The following is a 21,736-nucleotide window of genomic DNA, read 5'->3' on the forward strand; positions in this document are numbered from 1 at the left end:
GCCCACCTGGATTGGTCCTCAGGGATAAATTATTCAAAGCACTGAAGCATTCAGCAAGGTACAGCACATACTTACAGTACATACAGTAGGCCTAAACTACATACACACACATACATACTACATATGTCAATATTAGAACAGTCTGTTTTTTCTGCTTCTCACTAGCTTCTGTGTAGACTTTCAACCTACTGGCATCAAGGTGAAGTTTCCCCCAGAAACTGGATTCAAATGAGTTTAGTTTTATCACCCTTTTGTTGCAAAAGTCATCAAAAAACATGTAAACTGATCCTTGGCCTCATGTGTCTGCTCCCGCTGTCCTGTCTCCTGGCTCAGAGGCGGTACTTTCTCAGCAGGTCAGCCTGCCACATGTACTTCCTCTCGGGGAACCTCTCTGGGATCTTGATCTTGCGGAAGTCTTGAATGCACTTTTCCAGCTCCTCCTCGACCGTCATCTTCTCTTTCGCCGGCCTTTTCTTGGTGCTGGTGTCGCGGGCGCTCGCCGTGAGCGTGCGCAGCAAGTCACTCTTCCGCCGCTGTTCGGACTGCTGGAGCATGGCGATGGGGCCCTTTTTCAGCGGCCGGTCCAGGGTTTGGACGTTGGCGTGAGGGTGCGACTGGCGGCTGACCGGTCCGCAGATGACCGTTCCCTGGGGAGAGCTGGCTTCTGACTGGCTCTCAGAGCTGGAGGTGGAGAGCTCGTTGAAGGAGGTGCCGCTCTCGCCCTCGCCGTCTCCTTTGTGGTTCTTGCAGCAGCAGTCGCACGGAGGGGAGGACCAACGTGATGGACCACCTGGGAAGAGAGAGAACCAGAGAGGGAGCTAACATTAGAGTCTATGCAGAGCTATTTTTTCCACCTTTCCTTTCTTTCAGGGCCGGGCATCATGAAGAGAAAAACGAGACAATGACACAAAGAGAGCCACAAATTAGTCAGACGGGAGAAGAAAGGCAAAATAAGAAGCACTGAGGACTGACAAAGAAGAAAAGTCAGCTAATGCCAAATGGCTATCACCTAGAATAAAGTGACATGGCATCAGGGACAGCTGGCTCGCTTCCAGTCTAATCATGGGAGTGAGCTGGCTGACTGTGTGACAAGCCCACATTGTTCAGAGAACTACCCTCATAGATCCAAGCTGTCACATGAGACACGCAGAAGAGCTTCGCCAGCACACAAAGAAGGTCCAGACTGACATGCTGTAAATGTTCTTACAGTAAAACGCTGAAGGCAATGGTGTTTAAACTTAATGAACGAGGAGCCACTGCAGCGCAAGTGGAAGAATTTGTGACTTTGCAAAGATTTTTAATTGCTGGAGGAGAAGTTGTAGCGACGTTGGTACAGAAAAACAATGCAGCAACCTGGAGTCTGTCAATGTGAAGGTGAGTGGAGGTCACAAACACTGTGTGTGCAACTTGATTTCTCTGAAGCCTGCTGGTCTGTTCACCAGCCAACTTATAAACCTCTAACTGTAGTTCTTAGAAAGGGCTATAAAACCCAGGGACAATACACCAGTCCTGTTTCTGTCTTAGTGTCAAGTGAATTTGAGGTAAACTTTAGAAATGTCAGAAACAAAGAAGAAAAATTAAAAAAAAAAAAAAAAACGTGAATTAGGCTTGGTTGGACAGAAATAAACTTGGGTAGTTTCATAGGCTACGTTATGCATGGCTGTAATAAACAGAGTAGAAGAAGTAGAGGTTGTTTGTTTGCCAATTGTCAGTAAACCTCTAAGAAGAAGTGGAAGCAAAACTCGTCGCCTTGGACATCTTCGAGAGAAAAATGGAGAAAGACCTTCAGGATGTTTTTTTTTGTGCATCTGTGTTTTATGTTTTTTTATTAACGTCTGCGTAGACGCCAACAACGGAAGCTGCTTCATCTTCTTCCTCCTCTTTTGTCACAGTGGAAACAGCTGATCAGTCCCGTGAGCAAACTGTTTGTTATATCACAGCTTCACTCTTTTTCAAAAATGGCAAAAACAGCCAAATAACTTTTTTAGTTTTGCAAAACTGATTATGTTTTTTCAAACTTTGCTGCTTCCATCAACCTGTTCGAATGCAACATTTCAAAATGTGCAAAATTACTACTATTAGTATTAAAATTACTTGATGGAAACACAGATGAATTCATGGTTACATTAAACACTGGAAACCACTTTCGAAAATCAAATGATGGGGAGAATTGTGTTCAGTTGTGATTCACACTTAAACTTAACTGAAAAGCAGTGATTTAGTGTTTCCCAACAATAGTCTCCGGTAACCTAGACATCTAAAAGCATTCAGATCTTTGTAAATCTTTTGACCCACAAATCACCAAACCAGTGATTACTTGGCAAACCCTCTGGAGCATTTTCCATCTAAAATGTTTTGAAATGCTGTGCAACGCTTGGAACTGAAGTGGTACAAGTCAGAGGAGAGTTTCTATTGAGCTGCTTTTCTCTCAAACATAGGATTGGTAGATTGCCAGAGCATTTTTTAGCCGACCTGGAGCACACACAGAGCAGCAGTTTACATCAGAGATGTAGCGGCAGGTCTCAGAGATGATGAGGCTGAGGCAGCCGCCCAGTAGCTGTGGTCTTGACGGATAACGAGACAAATGCAGTGATCCGCAATCGTCGCTGAAAGGAATCCATTGCCCAGCCAAACCTTAGCGTGAGTGTACAGTCGGCTGAAAGACTCCGAGGAACCGGAGCAGCACCACACCTCCAACTGCAGGAAGCAGCCATTTATTTTTCATGCTAGCCTCTTGAATAATTAAAGGGGTATCTGTTGCTGATGGACTCCTCACTGTTAGCGAGGAGAGAGATCAAAAGCCTTGAGGCAAACACACATGCAACGCCCCCCTTTTCTGATTTTGAGCCCCACCCCTCACCATCAACACCACCAAACACACACACAACAAGCAAACAAGCGCAGGCTTCAGCATCAAGTTCAATCCCTCCTTTTCATGTGCTGCTGAGTATTTTGCTTCAAACGAGATAGCACAAGACTATAAATAACGCTGCTTAAAATAAATTCCCCTTTACTTTTACTTCCTTTTTTCCGCCGCAGCGTCTTTGCCTATTTTACAGAGAGACAGCAGAGCAGAAATCAACTCATCCAACCAACATTTGTTCCTCCGATTATCACGAAGAGCTACGTATTGTAACTGCAGGCATTAGTGTTAGTCTAAAGTGCAGCCGGACTATCATCCAGAACATGCATGCACACACGCAAACATGGCTGCCCACTGTATGTGAAATAACCCATCAAGCCAGTGACAGAAATGGAATGCGACACCCTTTGTCGCCCGCACTGTAGCAGCTCTGGGTCTTTATAATTACCACTTGCATTTATACCTTTCGCATGCACAAACACTTCTATGCACTAATACGCTTGCTTTGGACAAAGACAGAGCAGAGTACAATAGTGCAATTTGCAGGTGCAAATCCAAGAAGAAATGTACGAGCATTAGATAAAATGATGTATTTATTATACGTGTAACCCCATGCATGGCACAATTACAGTCCAAATGTTTTGGGAGTTGGAGCCAAAAATCTCAGTTTTGGACTCATCAGACCAAAGTACAGATGTCCACTGGTCTATTCCTCATCTCTCTTGGCCCGAGCAGTTCTCTTCTTTGTTTGGTCTCCCCTCAGTAGTGGTTTCTGTGTAGCAATTCGACCACGAAGGCCCGACTCACACAGTCAGTGTCGAGATGCCTGCTATTTGAACTCTGAAGTATTTATGTGGGCTCTAATCTGAGGTGCTGTTTATTTGGCAGTTCAGAGGCTGGCAGCTGTAATGAAGTTATCCTCTGCAGCACTCTCGGTCTTCCTTTCCTCGGGTGGGCTCTCGTGAGAGGCAGTTTCATCGTAGCATTTGATGGTTTTTGCGACTGATCTTCAACATACATTCAAAGTTCATGAAATTCGCAGATTGACTGACCTTCATACCTTGAAATAAGGATGGGCTGTCGTTTCTCTTTGCCACAATATGGATTACTACAGCAGTCGAACATGGCTGCACACTGCACAACACAACTGATGGACTCAAACACATTAAGAGGGCCAGAAATTCCTCTAAATTAACTTTTGACAAGGCCCATCTGTTAAAACCATTCAATGTGACTACCTCATGAAGCTGCTTAAGATAATGCCAACAGTCTGCAAAGATGACAATTTTGAAGAATCTAAAACATAAAACCTGTTTTTGCTTTAACACCTCTTTGTTCACAACATAAATAACATAATATCTAAGTGTCCTTCCATAGTGTTGATGTCTTCAGTATGAATCTACAATGTAGAAAATCATAAAAAATAAAGAAAAAACTTTAGACAAGAAGGTGTGTCCAAACTTTTGACTGGTACTCTTCATCTTCCCAACCTTTGTTTCGGGCCACATGAGTTAATTTATGTTGCCGTGTGAATAGGTAGCCTGCTGATCGATGAGATGCAGACTCGTAATGTGCGTTTTGAAAAATGGCCCTAGACTGCGGTGAATTATTAAGTCTGCCAGTAGCCAATCTGCCTGTCCAAATAAAATTAACACGAACAGACGGGTAAAGCTGCTTTACAATGAATGTCTTAAAGAGCCTTGTTGTGTGTGTGTGTGTGTGTGTGTGTGTGTGTGTGTGTGTGCGTGTGCGTGTGCGTGCATGTGTGTCTGTGTGTGTGTGTGGCCTTGCATCTGTAATTTGATATATGACATTCTGATTAAACTCTGGCGTTCAGTAAGTATATCCACCTGCATACAGCTCTTCGTACTATTCTGTCAAGTCTTGACAGTGACATGCTGCTTTAATTTACAGGTGTTGTGAACGTCTATTAGCCTCGCTAACAGCAAAGACTACCACGGCGGGCTCTGATTTATCATTCTGACCAGTTGGATTTCCTGTCAAACCTTTAGCTTCATGACAAATGGAGTGCCAAATAATTCAGTTGAGGACACCACTTACAGGGACTTTAAAATCCAAGTGCTGATAACTGGGATTTGTTGAATAAGTCACTAAGCGGTGTTTCTTACCTCACCTACACAATGATACTGTGGTTATGTTGCCAAAAGGAGTTGGTGCTTCGTAGCATGTAGGCATGTTAGCAGTAAAACTAGTTTCCTCTGCTAGTTGAAGTGAAAATTTGTAAATGTGTATTTGGTTACAATGTCTGGCTAATTGAGATGAAAATGAAACCACTGTTTCCTGCTTGTCTGCTTGAACAAATTTCTTCCTACATTTCTCCATTTTTTTTTTGCATTACATCATAGCTCCTCTCCATTATTAAACACAAAGTAAACTTACAATAAACGGATCCAAGTCCAATGCAAGGGCCCTAAAGTTCAGGAACATAACTTTGTAAAATACAAATACCGATACTGTTTTTGTGAACGATGAACAATCCACTGTTTTCCCCAGTTGGTCCGATCAACAATTAATGGTCAAAACATTTGCCTCAAGCCTGATATCTGATCTAATTTTGCCCAACTATAGATGAATGATGCATTTTGGCAGCGTGCTCTGGAGCTTCCAAATTTACACTGATGGAGGTGCCATAATTAAAGGTCAAGGTTTCAGTCTAAAGGCTATAGCTGCCACACAAACTGTGTGATTCTAATTACACTGGGGAGGAGCGATGCATCTTGTTACTGAGCGGCCCAAACGATGCCCGCATCCATCACTCAAGGTGGACATGTTTAATTGAAAGTTTTCTTGTTCTTTCGCACCTGAGGCCATTTAAACGATGATGCATTTCCCTGCTTAATGGGGCAAAATATGTACCTGCAGTCATCAAAATGTGTGGTTTGACATAATATGTCGGGGTCCTCACTGTACAACAGGTAGCATGTAGCTCTCGCATGTTTTCTGAGACAACAAAGCCAAATTTTCTCATGTGAAAAAAGCATACATGATTTTTTTTTTTTTTTAAAGGACCAATTTCCTGTCTAGTCATTGTCATAGACGAGGCACTTTAGCTGCCTAAATGGCAGAAGTTTGACAGTTCTGTGTGACAGGCAAGCAACTCTCCTGAATGATCCACTCACTCAAAAAATAACCTGAGGTTGATTATTCGTCAGGAGATGTCTTGGGGAGAGGGCGTCTCCACTTCCTGTCAATCACGCCCACGTGCATGCCAGCAGTTTTGGACAGATGTAGAATAAATCACCAGAGGTGAGGAGGAGGTGTAGTTATTGTAAGAAGCATGTGTCAGAATTTCAACTTAATACAATACGAAACTTAATATAGTTTTTGTAACTTATGGCACCTTTTCACATATAAATTCTAAACTCTTCTTACCTGCTCATTGCTTGTTCAAACATGAGGCTTAAGATGGGCTAAAATTGGAGATGTGCGAATATGTAAAATGTACTTATTGCCAAATTACAGTTTCATTTCATTTATAATTGAAATATGTGTTTTAAAAGGTGCTACTTATAGAAGAATTTTTAAGAATAAATAGAGGATAGAAAGGATTCATGGTAGTGGAGCCTTCTTAAGGCAGACTTTTTATGTCTCTCTCTATAATGACTTTTTTTCAACGCTGAAATGGCCCAGCTGCCTCTTGATAATATAACCTCAATGAATAACATTAGTGAAGTTAATTCATTCAAATGCATTAAATACCAACAAGCAAGAAAACAACATATGTGCTGAGTTAGAGTAACAAGGAAAAGGTGTCTTGTGTTGACATCAAACAACCTTACAAATGAGCAATCTATTCAAACTCGAGTGTACTTAGATATATACTGTACTTTGTAGCAGAGCCCAATAGATCTCCTGCATTGTTTAATGCAAAAGCAGCTGCCTAAAGGTAGATAAGCGGGGTTGTGGTTGGAAGGCAGGTGGCTCAAACTCAGACCCTCAGGAACAAATTAGGCGAGAGAGTGCTTGCCTTGAGTCTTGAGCAAGGCACCTAATCCCCAAACTGCTCCAGGGACCAGCAGCAAAGACTTTGTACTGAGCTGCTCCTGGGTGGGATTGAGTTGAACTGGGTAAATTACAGGCAGGGAAAAGTAGCATTTTAGCTCTGCAAACCCACATATGAACAAACATTCAGGCTTAACAAGTGATTTAGTCTTATGGTTATCCTGTGGTAATCCTTCTTGACTTTGTTATAGCATGCAGACGACATTTATAATGTGCTCTCGTGTTTCTTTTATGCCCACATTACATATTAAGTGACAAAAGTAGTGCAGAAAAAAAATCACAGTCGAACATGATTTTTTTTCATTTTGAGTCATTTTGTGTATTTCTGTGTTTCTGCACATACATCAGCACATGTGTGGAAATGTTACATGTATGTAGGCCTTATTGTATGTGGCATCCTGTGCTCTCGTGTGACACTAAGGTCATGCTTTCCTTCAGGGCTGAGTGCATATTTGTGTGGATGTGTCTCTAAGTGCACATGGGAATGCATATATGCACATGCATGTAGCATCCATGAGATAATGCACCATGTGCCTGATGTTGGTCAGTTTGTGTGCTTCACTGCAGCCTCCTTTCCTCCACATACATCAAACATTTTTTTTAATGTAGAGTGTGTGTGTGTGTGTGTGTGTGTGTGTGCCTGTGCGTGTGTGTGACGTATGCACCAACAGCGTGTGTGTGCATGCCTGTGGTCACCCCTTAGTGTGTAAGTGACATTGGCCTTGGAACTATTATCTGTATGCCGTTGGGCAGAGAAAGGGAGGCTGATGTCAGGTGGGGTTCCCATTCATGTCATCAGAGGTGTCAGACTGTCGGCCGTGCCTCTGGCCAGCATCACTCAGCACACACACCCTCGCTTTGTGTGCGTGCGTGTGTGTGTGTGTGTGTGTGTGTAGGCTGCGCATGCAGTGTTATACTGTATGTGCAGCAGTTGATTCATGTGATCTCACGTTGTTTCTCTTCCAGGGAGGTGAGCAGGAGGTCTGACTGAAGTCTAATGACTGTCACATGCTATTATGCATGCACACACACACAAACACACACATACAAACACACACACACACACACAATGCTTCCTGACAGGTGCTCGAGGCTCTGATGTATTGATCTCAGCAGGAACCTCCACAACTTGAGTTAGCTCTGGCCAGTAAAAAGTCCTGACTGACTCACACCACACTCACACTGAAATAGAATGAACACATTCACACACACACACGCACAAACACTGCACTGCACTATCAATTCAAAAAGTTAATCCATATACTTAAATGAGCAGCTGTTAACAAAACATATTATCTACTATGTTAATATCCTTCACTCCAATATTCCAATATTTATGATGGCCATGCAACTATAATACGGACATGTATTATAATATTATATTTATATATATAGTACATTAATACATTTCATGTTATTTTGTCGACTGCCTCCATGATGGATGACATCACATTCAGTACACCAAATACAAACTCTTTGTCACACCCCTCGGAAACTCATACACAAGATGTATACGCGACACACTGTACGTACACTATCAATCAACCTAAACAAAACCATTTGACTTGTGAAGCTTGTAAACATCAAAACACACTCTTGATGTAAGCATTGACTTGAGAGCATTAGCGAATCAATAACTGTGCCTTTTCTTTTCCTTTATCTTCTTCCATCCTCATTTGAGAAGAGACACCACAGACGTCTGCAAAATCAAACAGAGTGGAGATCGAAAAAAAAAATGCCCCATCAAATCGCTTGTCTTTAAACAACTCATGCAGCATGATTCAACTCTTTTGTTCCCAAAATATTACATGGTGATTCCAAGCAGACTCAGATATTTACCGTGTTATGTCGGGTTATTCTAGGAAAAAACAAACAGCCCAATTATGCTTCTTTATTTAATGGTCGTGCAAACATGAAAGGACTTTTGACTGACACGTGAATGAGACGATAAAGACATGCACAGCAACAGAGTTCCTTCTCTCTTTTGCCCTTCCATGCTCTTTTTACTTATTTCCTTTTCTTGTACCTTCGACTGCTCCCTTTACCTTTCTGTCCTCCTCACCATGCATCTCTCCTGCACCATTCCTTTCCTATTGCCTGTATCGATGGGTTGGCGCATCAGTGGAAGAGTATGGACGATTGCCCTCTGATTGATTTCTGTCATACAGCCTCTCAGCACTGGGAGGCTGTTTGCCGGAGATAAATGATGTTGGCTCAACAAAAGCAAATAAACCCACCTCAACTCTGCCGTCTGCAGCTCTCTGCCACGCCGTCTCGCTCCCCACCCCTTCTCTTCCCGCCTTCCTGTCTCCTCCTCACTCTCTCGGTTTCGGCTCCCTCTCTCTCCATTAGTCACTTTCCATTTTTTCTCCGTCCTGTTTTTTTTTTTCGTTTTATTCTCTCCGTCTTTTACTTTCTGTTCTTATTTGCTTAATGCAAGTCTACATCCCTGTTCGAAGGCTCTGTGTGTCAGATCCCTGCGCTGCTCCACAACCTTTCCGCTGCAGCAGTTCAGTCCAGTGTTATAGTTGAATTTGAATGCACAGCAGATCAGATCACTAATCGTTTCTGAAAATAATGCAAATTAGCTCGAGCAGCGTGGCCAGAAAACACAGAGAACAGCTTTAAATGAAAAGGAAAATATAAGTGATTTAAATGAATTCTGCATTTGTTTTGACAGTAATTATCATTTGATTTACGCAAAATAATGAAGTAACTATATGAATTCAGACACTTACATAGCATCAAAGCTTATTTTGTATTGCAATTAACTTCTTTCAGCCTGCCTCTTCTCATCCACTTCTATTCAATTACTGAACTCAAGCATTTTGCATAAAACCATCAGAAACACTCTGAGACTTTCTGAACTTTTCATGAAAGTAAATTTCACTTGAGAAAAAGCGAGTCAAACTCAATGTGTCTTCTGGCTTTGTTACTTTTCTGTGATGGATGGCTCCCTGTATGACAGCTGAACACTGGCGCAATGGAAGACGCATGAAGGAATTACAAAAGCACCTGTGAATCTCAGAGAGTGACTTCTTCACCGAAGAGATAAGATATGATAAGACTTTATTGATCCCACGCCACGGAAATTTACATCTTGATCACGTTCGAGGTAGTTGTAAACTTCGCAACAAATTTTTCTACGATTAATACCCACTGTAGCTGCACAGTATCTCAATGTGGTGTGGTGCCAGTCATTATCCAGTTAAGTGAAGAAAAGTATACCACACCAAACAACAATGTAGAGCAGCTAATAGTAATAGGAAAGCTAACAGCAGCAGTGTAGGCCTGCAGATGCACACAAAGGGAAAGTGTGCACCTTCACCACTCTAATTTTACATGTTTCTTTGCGCTTGCACCGCCTATTAGCATAAATTAAAGATCATTGTGAGACACTTTCATCCAGTGGATTCATGAAATTCAAACCCAATTCAGCATGTGGCTGTAAAATACCAGATGCTAATCACTTTTGAGGATTTTGCAAATCAATGCCTCATTTATTTCCAACCTGATCTCACTCCCAACTCGTCACATATGAACTCTTGCCCCAGACCCCTTGGCCTGCAGGGTAGTCCACTACACTTCTATAGACAGCCTGTTCTCAGTCCCGATGCAGCTAATGCAGTATAAAGAGCAAGAAAAGTCCACCTAGGGAGGAGGTTGGGGAGGCTGGATGCGTTAGGCACAGGAACTTGACTCATGGGGTCCTGTGTGAAATCAAAAAAGTCTGTAAATGTATCTATGCTTTATCTATGCTTATTTGACCAGGGAGTTCTACATGTTGAAAAATAACGCTAAAAGAGATACAGAGTGCCTTAAAAAGTGACGCCAGGGGGTCCTGACCAAGAGCCTATATGTGATGAGCTGGGAGTGAGAATGTGTTGCTGTTTCCTTCCCTATGACTCTGGTCTAACATCTACCTTTAATGTTTGTGCATCAATGTCATAAATGTGTACAGTCACTTGTCCAGAGTTAGTACTCAGATTTTAAGACTGCAGTTGTGATATCGGCTGGTTTGGATTCTTCAACTCAATAATGCGAGACAGTACGTCCCTGTTGTGCCTCTTTTCAGAGACACTGTCCACTTAATGGACAGAATGGATCAGACTATAGTACAAAAGGTCTTTGTAAAAGGTTGCCATAACAACATAATACCACAAGGATAAAACATAAGCCACGAGCCTTTCCGAATAAGCCTCAGTGTCTATAATGCATAAGCCTCAAATTGTACATACAGTACAGCGTCTACTGTATTTCACAATCAGGAAACTGGTGGCTTTGATCGATTGCCGTGCTCCAACTTAAAACAGAATTACAAATGGATGCTAGGCCATCACTACAATCCCGAGGAAAGCTGAGATTATATGTCTGAGTGCTCAGTCTACCCTAACAAAAACAAAGTTAGAGACAGAAAGAAAGAGTTTGTTCCTCCCTTGAGCATCAGACCGATGTGTAGCACCATAGAGAATCAATCAGAAAAGAGGGAAAATGAGACGCTGGCTGTACCCTGTGTGATTTTCTGGGCATATGAGTGTATTTTCTGGTTCACGGCTGCTATCGCTGCAATAAAATGGATTTTGTTTTAGTTGAAAAGCTCAGACAAATGCTAGTTGGGTCCATAAAGTCAGCCTTCTTTTCACTGCTAGCTGAGCAGCTACCGGCGCTAAGGCACAACCTCATGTCATCACAGATCAAATATAATAAATATGTGAGACGTTTTTGTTTTTTTTTAATTCCCCTCCTCCATTCAGAGGTCAAACGAGCAGCAACTGAAGTTGGCAGCGACTCAGAGTCTTGCCCAAGGACACTTCAGCGTGACAGATGCTGGTCAAGCCAGGAGGCTCAAACCTGCAGTAGCCTGCTTTACATCTCAGCTGTCTGGGCTTTTAGCTGTGGGAAGAAGCTCGGCTGGTCAGATATTGATTAAACTGTCCCTGGCCCCGGGAATGAGTTCTGGACAAAGATGTCAGCCGTCAAATAAATATTCAGCATATTCAGGATGCAAGAGGTTTGCATTCCTAAGCAGATTGTTTTGGTTGCTGCTATATTTGCAAGGTTGGCATAATAGATAACTAAAATGAAGCATTTCTCATCCCTCACCCCCTCCCCTCTTTCTTCCTCTCTTCCCCTCTGTCTTTCCCTTGATGCAGCATAATTAGTCCCTCGCAAGGCACCGTGAAATGATGTGTTTGACTGTTCAGCTTCTTAAACCATCCACTTCTTTTATGCCGGGATTTTCTCACTGTCATGACCCGTGCCATGCACAGCGTTTTTGTTTAGTTTCTCTTGTTGATTCTTGCCATTGCCTCATTTAGTTACTTTTGTCTCAGTCATGCCATGTTTTGTATTAGTCTCTATCCTTGCCATGTCTTGTTTGTATTTTGTTAAGCTTCCCATTGTGTCTTGTCTTTGCCTGGTTTTGGTTACTTCCTGTTTTATTTTGAAGGTTCATGTCTTGTGTCTTTGGGTTGCTTTACTTCCTGTGTTTTCCCTCCCGTGTGATTGTCAGATTGTTTCCACCTGTGTCTCATTAGTGTTCCTCCCTAGTGTATTTAAGTCCGTGTCTTCCCCTTTGTCCTTGTCGGGTCGTCGTCAACACTACCTTGTCTATGTCTCTTGCCAAGCCCATGTATTCTTGTAGCCCATGATTCCTTGATATAGCCCTAGCCTGTAAGTGAGTGTTCTTTGTTGTTTTTCTTCATGTCTGTGCCGTGGATTGTGTGATTGTCTCCTTGGTTTATCTCTGTCCTTTGTTTGCCACAATTCCCGTAAGTTTGTCTCTTGTCTTGTTCTTGTCTTTGTTCCTGTTTAGGCCTTGTTTTATGTTAGTGCTCCACCATCCTTGTGTTGTCTGCGTTAGTTGAGTTTCCAACCCATAGTCCTTTCCTGATATTTGTTTGTAACCTTAATAATCTAGTTTCCATTTTCCTTTCATAGTTATAGCCTTGCCGATTTGTTTGCCTCTTGTAAGAGTGATTTTCTGTTTGACTACGTTTGTTATTTAGATTTTAGTTTCTCCATTTTCTAGGAAGATATTTTGAGTTAGTTTTTCATATCTAGTTCTTTCAGTTGGTCAGTTCCCTTTTTTTCATAGCCCTTTGTGCTTTCCTCCTTTCAGGAGCGTTTTTGGTTTTCTAGTTTTGTAGCCATAGTGTTTTAGTTTTGTCATGTTTCATGTATGTGTGTTCTTGCATTGTCTTAGTCATGCCATGTTTTATGTTAACATCAGTTGCTAGTCTCGTCTGTGTCCTAAGTGTCTTGTTCCAAGTTAGTTGTGTTTTCCCCGAGATTTGGTTTATGTTGAATTAGTTTTGTGTTTAATAAATTCATTTATTAATTGGAATCCATAGTTTACGTCCCCTTTGTTTGTCTGCATTTGGGTTCAACCCCTAGTTCCCCTCTTAGTTCCCCTCCTAGTTTCCCCTTAAGTCCCCACCTTCCTGACACTCACCCCTGCATTGAAGGACTGCAGGCCTCTGCGAGTGTGTCTCTGCACTCGCTCTTGTTTTTGTTTTGTGTGTTCGCTGAGCGAAAATGCCTCTCTTGCCTAGAAGCAGGTGTCACATTTCGCTTCAGAGAGTGACGCTATGTGGTGACAGGAGTTTCCATTTCCAGCAGCATATTTCTTTCCCACCTCTCTTTCTGCCGATCGATTGCCTCCACTCTTCCTCTCCCGGAGTCTGTAAATCTCAGCGTGACTATCATAATAAAGCTACGTTAACATAAAACATTGGTTCTAAAAATGCATATAACACATGAAAATGCATGCATAATTCACCATATGTCACAGAAGCACACTGGCAAGCTTTTTCCACAGAGATTACAAGAAGCAAATTGGCACAACATCCGAGAACAAATGTGATATCACTGGCACTCACTTTTATTCTCATTTCAAGTATTAAAAACTATTAGTAGTAGCAGGTAGGTGGAGAGCAGATAAAACAGTTATAGAAAGAGAGCTGGTAACGTTCTGAAGTATGGTGGGAAGTTCAACATGAAGGAAAATTAATGGCTGACATAGAGTAGAGCGGCGGCGCCTTGTCCGCACATGCACGAGAGCTAATTGCAACAATGGGGATTTGCTCAGTTTGAAACACTTCAGAGCAGCTGCTGATGCATGCGCCGTGAAACTTTCCTCTTGAAGACCAGTCCGACTGATTACTAATCAAGCCTCCTCTCCAAATGTTCAGAAAGTTTCCATTTTAGAGCCTTTTGAGAGGCACCAACCTCTTTTTGCATTCATTAATAATACTTGTGCAAATTATGCTTTTCAGACCACCAAATCCAGACGGTTCTCTTAAACATTCGCCCTGATGCACATTAATGATCCTGAAGAAACCGCCAACTCTGGCCTGTCTCTCGCAGCGCACACTGTAAGCCAGGACGTCAGTGCTCACACCGTTTCTGTTTATATTTCTGATTTTTTTTTAACTAACCTGCTTATATCAATGCATGTGAGAGAGGAAAAAAGTACAAACTGCAGACATTGTCATTGCATGAATCAGCAGCTTCATGCATTTTCCTTTAATGGTCACAGCAGGTGAGACGTACATGTTATCATTGCGTGGACCAGCTTTATGTAAAATATGTATTGATTGCCCACAGCTTTACTCTCACATTGGTAATTTGGTTTTGGGCCAGTTAGGAGTCTGTTGCATTATCTTAAGGTCTATTCACGCCCATCCATCAATCCACAGAACTCTCAATCAATCCTACATGTACTACTCCTACGTAATCACTTTACCTTTGACCCTTCCATTGATTACTTATCCATCTATCCGTCTCTTCTTTCATCTTGATCCTTCTATATATATACAGTGCATTTGGATGTTTTGAAATTGGGAGAGCAAACATTTATTTCAAATGTGCATAGAAAGTATAATAAATATTAACACAACATTTATGTAAACGCTAAAATATCCCTCGGAATTAAACAAAATGCCCAAAATAAAAGATGCATTACCTGCAGATGGAGATTTAATGTCTACAGGTTGGTCTGGCCAGTTGCTTTGTGCTGATTTCAAATATTCATGTGTGAATGGAACTGTTGTCCCCTGTGGGCTAACATGGGTGATTAATGGGAGTCTATGACCAGGTGATTCTTTACAGTGAGAGAAATGGAGTGGGTTTTAATCTGAGAGCGGCCGAGCAGGCAGCCTGAAGCAGCAGAAAATGTTGGCACCACGCAGCCAGCAGTCGAAGGAAATGCAGACCGCACGTACAGCAGAGCGCTGCGTTAACAATAAATACAACTGAACTCTGAAAGCTGTGCAAGTTAGTCAGGAAAAAGCTGCGGCTTCGAGAGGGCCTGTTCAGCCAAATTCATTAGCATTTGCATGATTTAAAATAGAACTCATTCAATAGAAAATAAATAATAAGAAAGCCCACTGAAAAAAAGCTGATTCGTCCAAACATCTGTTGAATAGGTGAAGACAAGTCTACACACAACAGTGAAATATATATATATATAGTTTGTTTACGTTCTGTTTGTGGGGATAAAAGTGCACGGTGCATATTGCTCCTGACAAACAGACACTCTGGCACGGCGTCCACTGTTGAATTATCTATGATGTCAGCACCAACAAACAGGCTGTAATCGGCAAACAATTGCACGAGCATTATCGCTGCCCAGCAGAGCGCTCGCCAGCCGCTATCTCTGTCCCTCTGTCACACACGTTCACTCATTATCCTTCTGTTCCACACACACACACACACACACAAGGTTGGGAAGGTTACTTTCAAATTGTAATAGCTTACAGATTACTGAATGTTTCCTCATGACTGTAGTAATCCTGGCACTATGCGGACGCCGTGGCGGTTACAGTTATATCTGCAATCGGGGGTTAAATGGCGCTTGGTTTCATTTTAATTCCGCTATTATCATCATTCGCAAGAGTGATCATCCGTTTTTCATCTTTTAAGAGATGGCTTTATTTATTTCTTTTTTTTCCCATCATTAGCAACACTGAGCCTTGCTGTCTCTCATGTTTTAGTCTTTTCCTTCTCCCTCCGGCCACAATCAGACTCATTCTCGCTCAGTTTCCATCCGCTTGTTTCATCCAGTCTCAATCACTCCACTCTTTGTCTCCCCAATCTGTCATCTGACCCCTCTTATCCCTTTCTGCCAACATAATGGAGTGCCTTTACAGACTTGCCTCTCTCTCTGTCTCTTTTTCTTTTATTCTCACTTTTAAGTTCTGAACATCTCTCCCTCTTCCCCAGTCACTCGCTCTCTGTCTTTGACCGCTCTAGCCCTATCCTCGATGGGTGCTGATGATGGAGCTTCAGTAGAAATTTTTGCTGTGATGCTGGATGCAGCAGTGAGGGATGTGACAGCCTTCTTTGGGTGTCCATAATGATGAGTGTCAGCCTGGGCCTGCCCCCTAGACCCAATATAGCCTGGTGCATGTGATGCAAGACTTCAGCCACATGCAGCACTACCCCACCTCAACTTATAAAACATTCATGCCTCCTTCTGTGCTCTGTGGCCCATGTATCAGTTACACCTACTTAGAAGCAGATAGGACCCCCTCTTGCCCTCCAGAATTTTTGAGAGACTGGGATTCAGCAGCGTACGGCAAACGTCATGACTTCCACGTCTCACATTTCTCGTCCTTTCGATGCTTTCGTCCACAGGATTGGTGCTGACGGCTGATGTTTTTGTTTGTTGCCGTTCTCTGGAGGAGAAAGACACTGTTGTGCAGGGAAACTCCCAGCAGGCTGGCTGTTTCTGAGCGGTAATGATAATACCATGTTCAGTTAATTAAGTCACACAACTTGTCTGGTGTAGTGTAACTGAAACTCTGAATACTGCATGAATGACATACCTGAAAAGTGTGTATTACCATATACTTATTGAAATGACTGATGCTGATGAAGCATAATGTGTGTTTATGCTTCGTTTTCTGTATCTTTGTTGCATTTGCACACGTCAGGCATCTTGTGTATGAATACGACAAATGCACTCTTGCTATGCTGCCTCTTGGTGGACGCAGCTACACAGGAGTTCACAAACCCCATGTGACCATTTGAATTTAACAATTCATGGGACTGGCACTGATTTCCCATGAGGAGTCCACAGCCAGACATCTCAAGTGCTTGGGCAGCAAATGTGTTGTCCATTTTGTGGCCTGGATGCCCTCGGTGTGCATGACTGAGGCGACTGTGAGAAGTGCTGGACTGTCAGGAATAATCATAGGCTGACGTCTGAAGTATTGCGCCCGCAGAATAGAATCAGTTCGGAGAGCAAACTCCACGGACCCGTGCACCACACCTCTGCATCACAAAATTCAAAGAGCAAATGAGAGTTTGAAGGGAACATGAGCGATTCTGGGTGCAGACAGAATCAATGCGGATGTCCAGGATGGACGGTCCGAGTGATGAAGGGATTGACTGAAAAGTGGAGGAATCAAAAGATTAAGAATGGCTGTTGTTGGCTCTGAAAGGTATACAGACTGAAAGGCGTCTGATCAATACAACCTTATCATGGTGTTAAATCCTCTCGTGTCCTGGCAGGACTCTCTGTACTTGGCCTCTTTATCTCTGATACCATCGCGCTTTCTTTTTCACTCGATCTGTTCTACCCTTTTTAAGTGGGCGGCCACATGGTTCAGAATTGTTTTTCTTTACTGAGAGGAAAAGCTGAGAGGGTAAACAGATGCAATGAGCTCTGGAGAGATTTGTTCTGAGGCCAGCGAGGATAATTTTCAATTTAGGCATTCGGGCAGGATTTTGCTACTATACTATCTTCTGGTAATGTGAGTCTCTCTCTTTTATGCTTCCTCTCTGCGCAGGTGGCTGTGAGAGTGCATGCTTATGAGAGTTTAACATCTCATCCCCATGAACTCTGTGAAAACAAAACACTACGTGAACTTGAGAACTGCTTTTCCCTCTTTACACTCCACTCCGAGCATCTACTCTGTGTTAAGTGCCTCAGTCTGGAGCATCATCTGTAAATGGCTCATCGCAGTTGTCCCATTTTACCTGGAGTATTCCCAGCAGGGAGGATTTAAAGAAAGCAGCACAGGACAGGATGTGCAAGAAAAAGCATGCTCGGTGAACCAGAAATAAGAGGCTATTCCCTGAGGGGACGTGACATTCTTTAACATAACCCACTGTAAATCTCTACATGTTGATGCTCCCTCCTCCTCTGCCTCTCTACAGCTCGCACATTTTGCAGCCTCTTTTTCCTCACTTATTTTGCAGCTTTTTCTCTTTCTGCTTCCCTGCCAGTCATCCATTGTGTGGCCCATTTTCAGGCATTTTGCTCAAACTAGAGGCATTATTTTACTCTCCGTGTGGCCGCTCTGTTTTAAGTCACCGCCGATTCTCCTCCGCTCGCGACGACAGACGAACCGGAGAGAAACTGGGGGAAAATGAAAAAGAAACAGCTTGGGCAAACACAATCCACATCATTCAAGTGGCTGTAAGCAGTTTGTGTGTGAGCGTTAGCTTGCCTGTCTGGGCGATTTCTCAATTTGTGCAAATTGTGAACAAATGGACGTACAACATTATTTCTAGCATCGTTGTGGTATGTAGGGCAAATCTGATGGCGCTAATCTCAGGGAGGACAATGAAAGAGCTGCACTGCTGGTTACCAACTGTGGCAATTCAAAGACTGCGCAGCCTTGAAGACAACAGCTTTGAAAGAGAGCTGGAACACGGGGAAATTTAGAGAACCATAAACTCTGGACAGTTTCCCAGGAGCCTCATTAGGCCCCATCTATGATGGGTAGATGGGGGAAGTGGGACACAGCTCCCAAACACACAGACACAGAATCACACATGTTCTCACACACATGGGCACACAAATACACACACATACGCTGTTTCTCTCTCTCTTGGCCACACGCAGTCATACATGCAGACCCATAGCAGGGGGGCGAGAGAGCCTTAGAGCATGCAGAGTGCAAACGTCATTGGCAGTGAATTGATGTGTCATGGCTGCTGTGTGCACCAAGCACCAAGCAAATGCCAGAAACAAGTTCAGACAGATGAAAAGGAAAAAAAAGTCACTTTTTTAACTGCAGCAGCTAAAGGATCTAATTGCAATCCCAGTGTTGTTATTTTGTCAGTTTAGTTAATTAATTTCATGTGTTTTTGTGTGTGTTCATGGATGTACACATACATCAGTGTGTATACGTGTGAGTGTGTTTGTATGTGTGTGTGTGTTGGTCCATTAGCTGCAACAGCTTTGGTTCATTGTGACTTTTAGAGCGTCTCCAGAGTTGATCTCACGCAAAGTGTCATTAAGCTGCTCGTCTCTTCACGCAGCTGGTGAGCACGAGTGTGTGCGTGTCAACCTTTGTGTGTGTGTGTGTGTGCGTGTGTGTGTGTGTGTGTGTGTGTGTGTGTGTGTGCATATACTAGGAGCAGGCTGTGTTCCGACACCCTACATTTAGCTCTTCTACAGCTCACTGACAAAGCTCCATATGGTGCCTTTCAGTTTCTACCTCATGCACACATCACAATGTGTGATTTATGCTTTTTTAATAGGCAGGCACCCATACAAGCACTCACAGACAGGATGCACTAAAAAAAATGAAACATCCCCCTCGAAGTAGTCATTTTCCTTGGGAGATTTTAGTGCCGGTGACTTAAAAAAAGAGACAATTAACCACATGTATGTCCAAGGCTCTTACAGCTGGTGAGGAAGTCGGCTAAACAAGCAAATACCTGCTCTCCTTTATAATGTGAAAAAAGTTCTCATATTTCTTATATATGACACAAAGTTGTTTGGCTCATCAAGCTGAAGCATGAGTGTACAGTACCATTCGCTCGCCATGTCAAAGATTAAATCCAACCCACATAATCATCTGCTCTCCCTCACATATAATCCCTGCAACTTTTCACTTTCAGATACACAAGCTAACAGACTGAAAGACACACACTGTGGAAATGTCATGTGTAACTCTACTCAATACACTGAAAATGAAAACACTCGCCGTGGTTGAAATACGTTTTAAGACGTTTTTTGCTCGTTCTTTTCTATTTATTTTAAGGGTTTGGGTGTCAGTTATTGATTTGTTTCTACAGGGTTACATGGAATGTGAGACAAGCGTAATATACTGTGTGTGAATAAGAAGGCTCTCGCAACCATCATTATCACAACATACTGCCAAACAGCACATTGTTGTTAGTTATGTAGGTCACCAACGCTTTTCAAATTGTAATTGAAAATCATTTTATTCTATTTTGAAACAGGCTGAAATAAATCCAATTTTAAATGAAAACCACAATTAAACGCTCCAAAAAGGCTTTATTTCTCGACTGTGGCTTAATATGTTAATTAAAAATAAATATGGTAGTATAATGTTAACTGTTATTGGTGAGTTCGTGCCTGGAAATCTCACAGTGTTTCATTCATCCATTCAGCCGTGGTCTTCTTGCAGGATGTGTTGAGAACGCTCTAAACATCTGTGAGTGAACATAAAGCAGCACAGGTGCACAGCTGGTCAGCTCTGCAGTGTAAAAAGATGCACGTACTGTACTGCACAAGTAATGAGTGTGTTGGTGAACGCAGCCCCGGGACTTCCTGCTGGCCTACGCTCACTCTTTTGGCTCCTGTCTTCTGTCTCTGTTGTGGCTGATCAACACTTTTGCTGAGCATACTGTGTGTTGTAACCCCATTGTTGTCCTGTGCAGCCTGTTGAGTGAGTGCTGCTGTTTTGCTGTTGCTGTTTTACTACTTATTATTTTGTTTGGCCTTTTTGCTTTGCTTTGCTCGAGTTATCGCTCCTTTTACTTGTGCTGTTGTATGTTTGTGATTCTTTTTGCTTGAGTTCTTGCCATGTTGTTGGAAGGCTAGGAACCCATGGTGAGGTCCTCACTTTAAGTGAGTAAAAGCACCTGGGACATGAACGTAGGTTGCACCATTTTTGCTGTGAGGATTGCTGTGTTGCACCTGAGGTGAGGAAGCGATAGAACCCTTGGTACCCCTCATTGTAGTCTGCCTCACTTTTAAGTGGCCTCAGCTCAGTTTTTGTTGAGCTATGTTAGACTTGGTAGTATTTTAGGATTCACGTGGTTTTAGATCTTGGATCAAGGTCTTTTTTTGGCTTAAAGCACCATTTTTATTCCTCTTGTTGGTTGCAGTCATTTTCATTTGGCTATTAATAATCTTTCCTCCCCAGTAGCACCAGTCCTTTGGTTATTTTGATTATTTCAATAAAACAGCTGGTTTATTATGAAACACATGTGTCTTGTGTCAGATAAGATAAGATAAAACTTTATTAATCCCCCTGAAATTTGGGAATCACTGATGGGTCTGTGTGCTTCATCAATTTCCAAAACTATATTCAAGGTTCTTGACAGTACTTCCTGGGGTGCAATCCCCAGGTGCCGTCCTTTCTCCATTCTCCCCTTATTGTCCTCGCCACACATGCTAATCCATATATATATATATATATATATATATATATATATATATATATATATATATATATATATATATATACAGCCAGATATTCCAATCGTAATGATACAGTATGCACAGTGCCAGTTTCCCTCAGGTAAAGTCCTACTGCTCAGTGAAATACAGATAGTGTCTGGTAATGAGCCCAGATGGCACAGTGGGAGGGTCTGTATTCCTCTCCACCCCACCGGGAATAAAACCATTCACAGTACATTATACGACCCCTGGCAGCTGCAACATACTCCTCGGGGGGCAGACAAGAAAAACAGCTTTTCTGTGCTGTTATCAAGAGGGAAATTTAGATGCATTGTTGTCCACTGACATGTGGCATCGGCTGAATTGTAGGCCTTTCTCAGTGAGGACAGTTCGGCACAGCACGGTGGGAAAAAGCAGGTGTAGATAATGTTGATGATGGCCAAGTTCCATTTAGCTGC

The 21,736-nt window shown here is 42.6% G+C and overlaps 1 protein-coding gene across 1 annotated transcript in view; it reads right to left on the reverse strand.

Moving 5' to 3' along the window:
- Positions 1-329: 329 nt before the first annotated feature.
- Positions 330-21,736, reverse strand: part of kctd16b (potassium channel tetramerization domain containing 16b) — a 73,119-nt gene continuing 51,712 nt past the window's right edge. The window contains exon 2 of the mRNA XM_041952898.1: positions 330-790. Coding sequence (XP_041808832.1) covers positions 330-790 — 461 coding nt within the window. The remainder of the gene's footprint in view (positions 791-21,736) is intronic.

This window comes from Chelmon rostratus, chromosome 14 (assembly GCF_017976325.1).
Source record: "Chelmon rostratus isolate fCheRos1 chromosome 14, fCheRos1.pri, whole genome shotgun sequence".
NCBI classification, from domain to species: domain Eukaryota; kingdom Metazoa; phylum Chordata; class Actinopteri; order Chaetodontiformes; family Chaetodontidae; genus Chelmon; species Chelmon rostratus.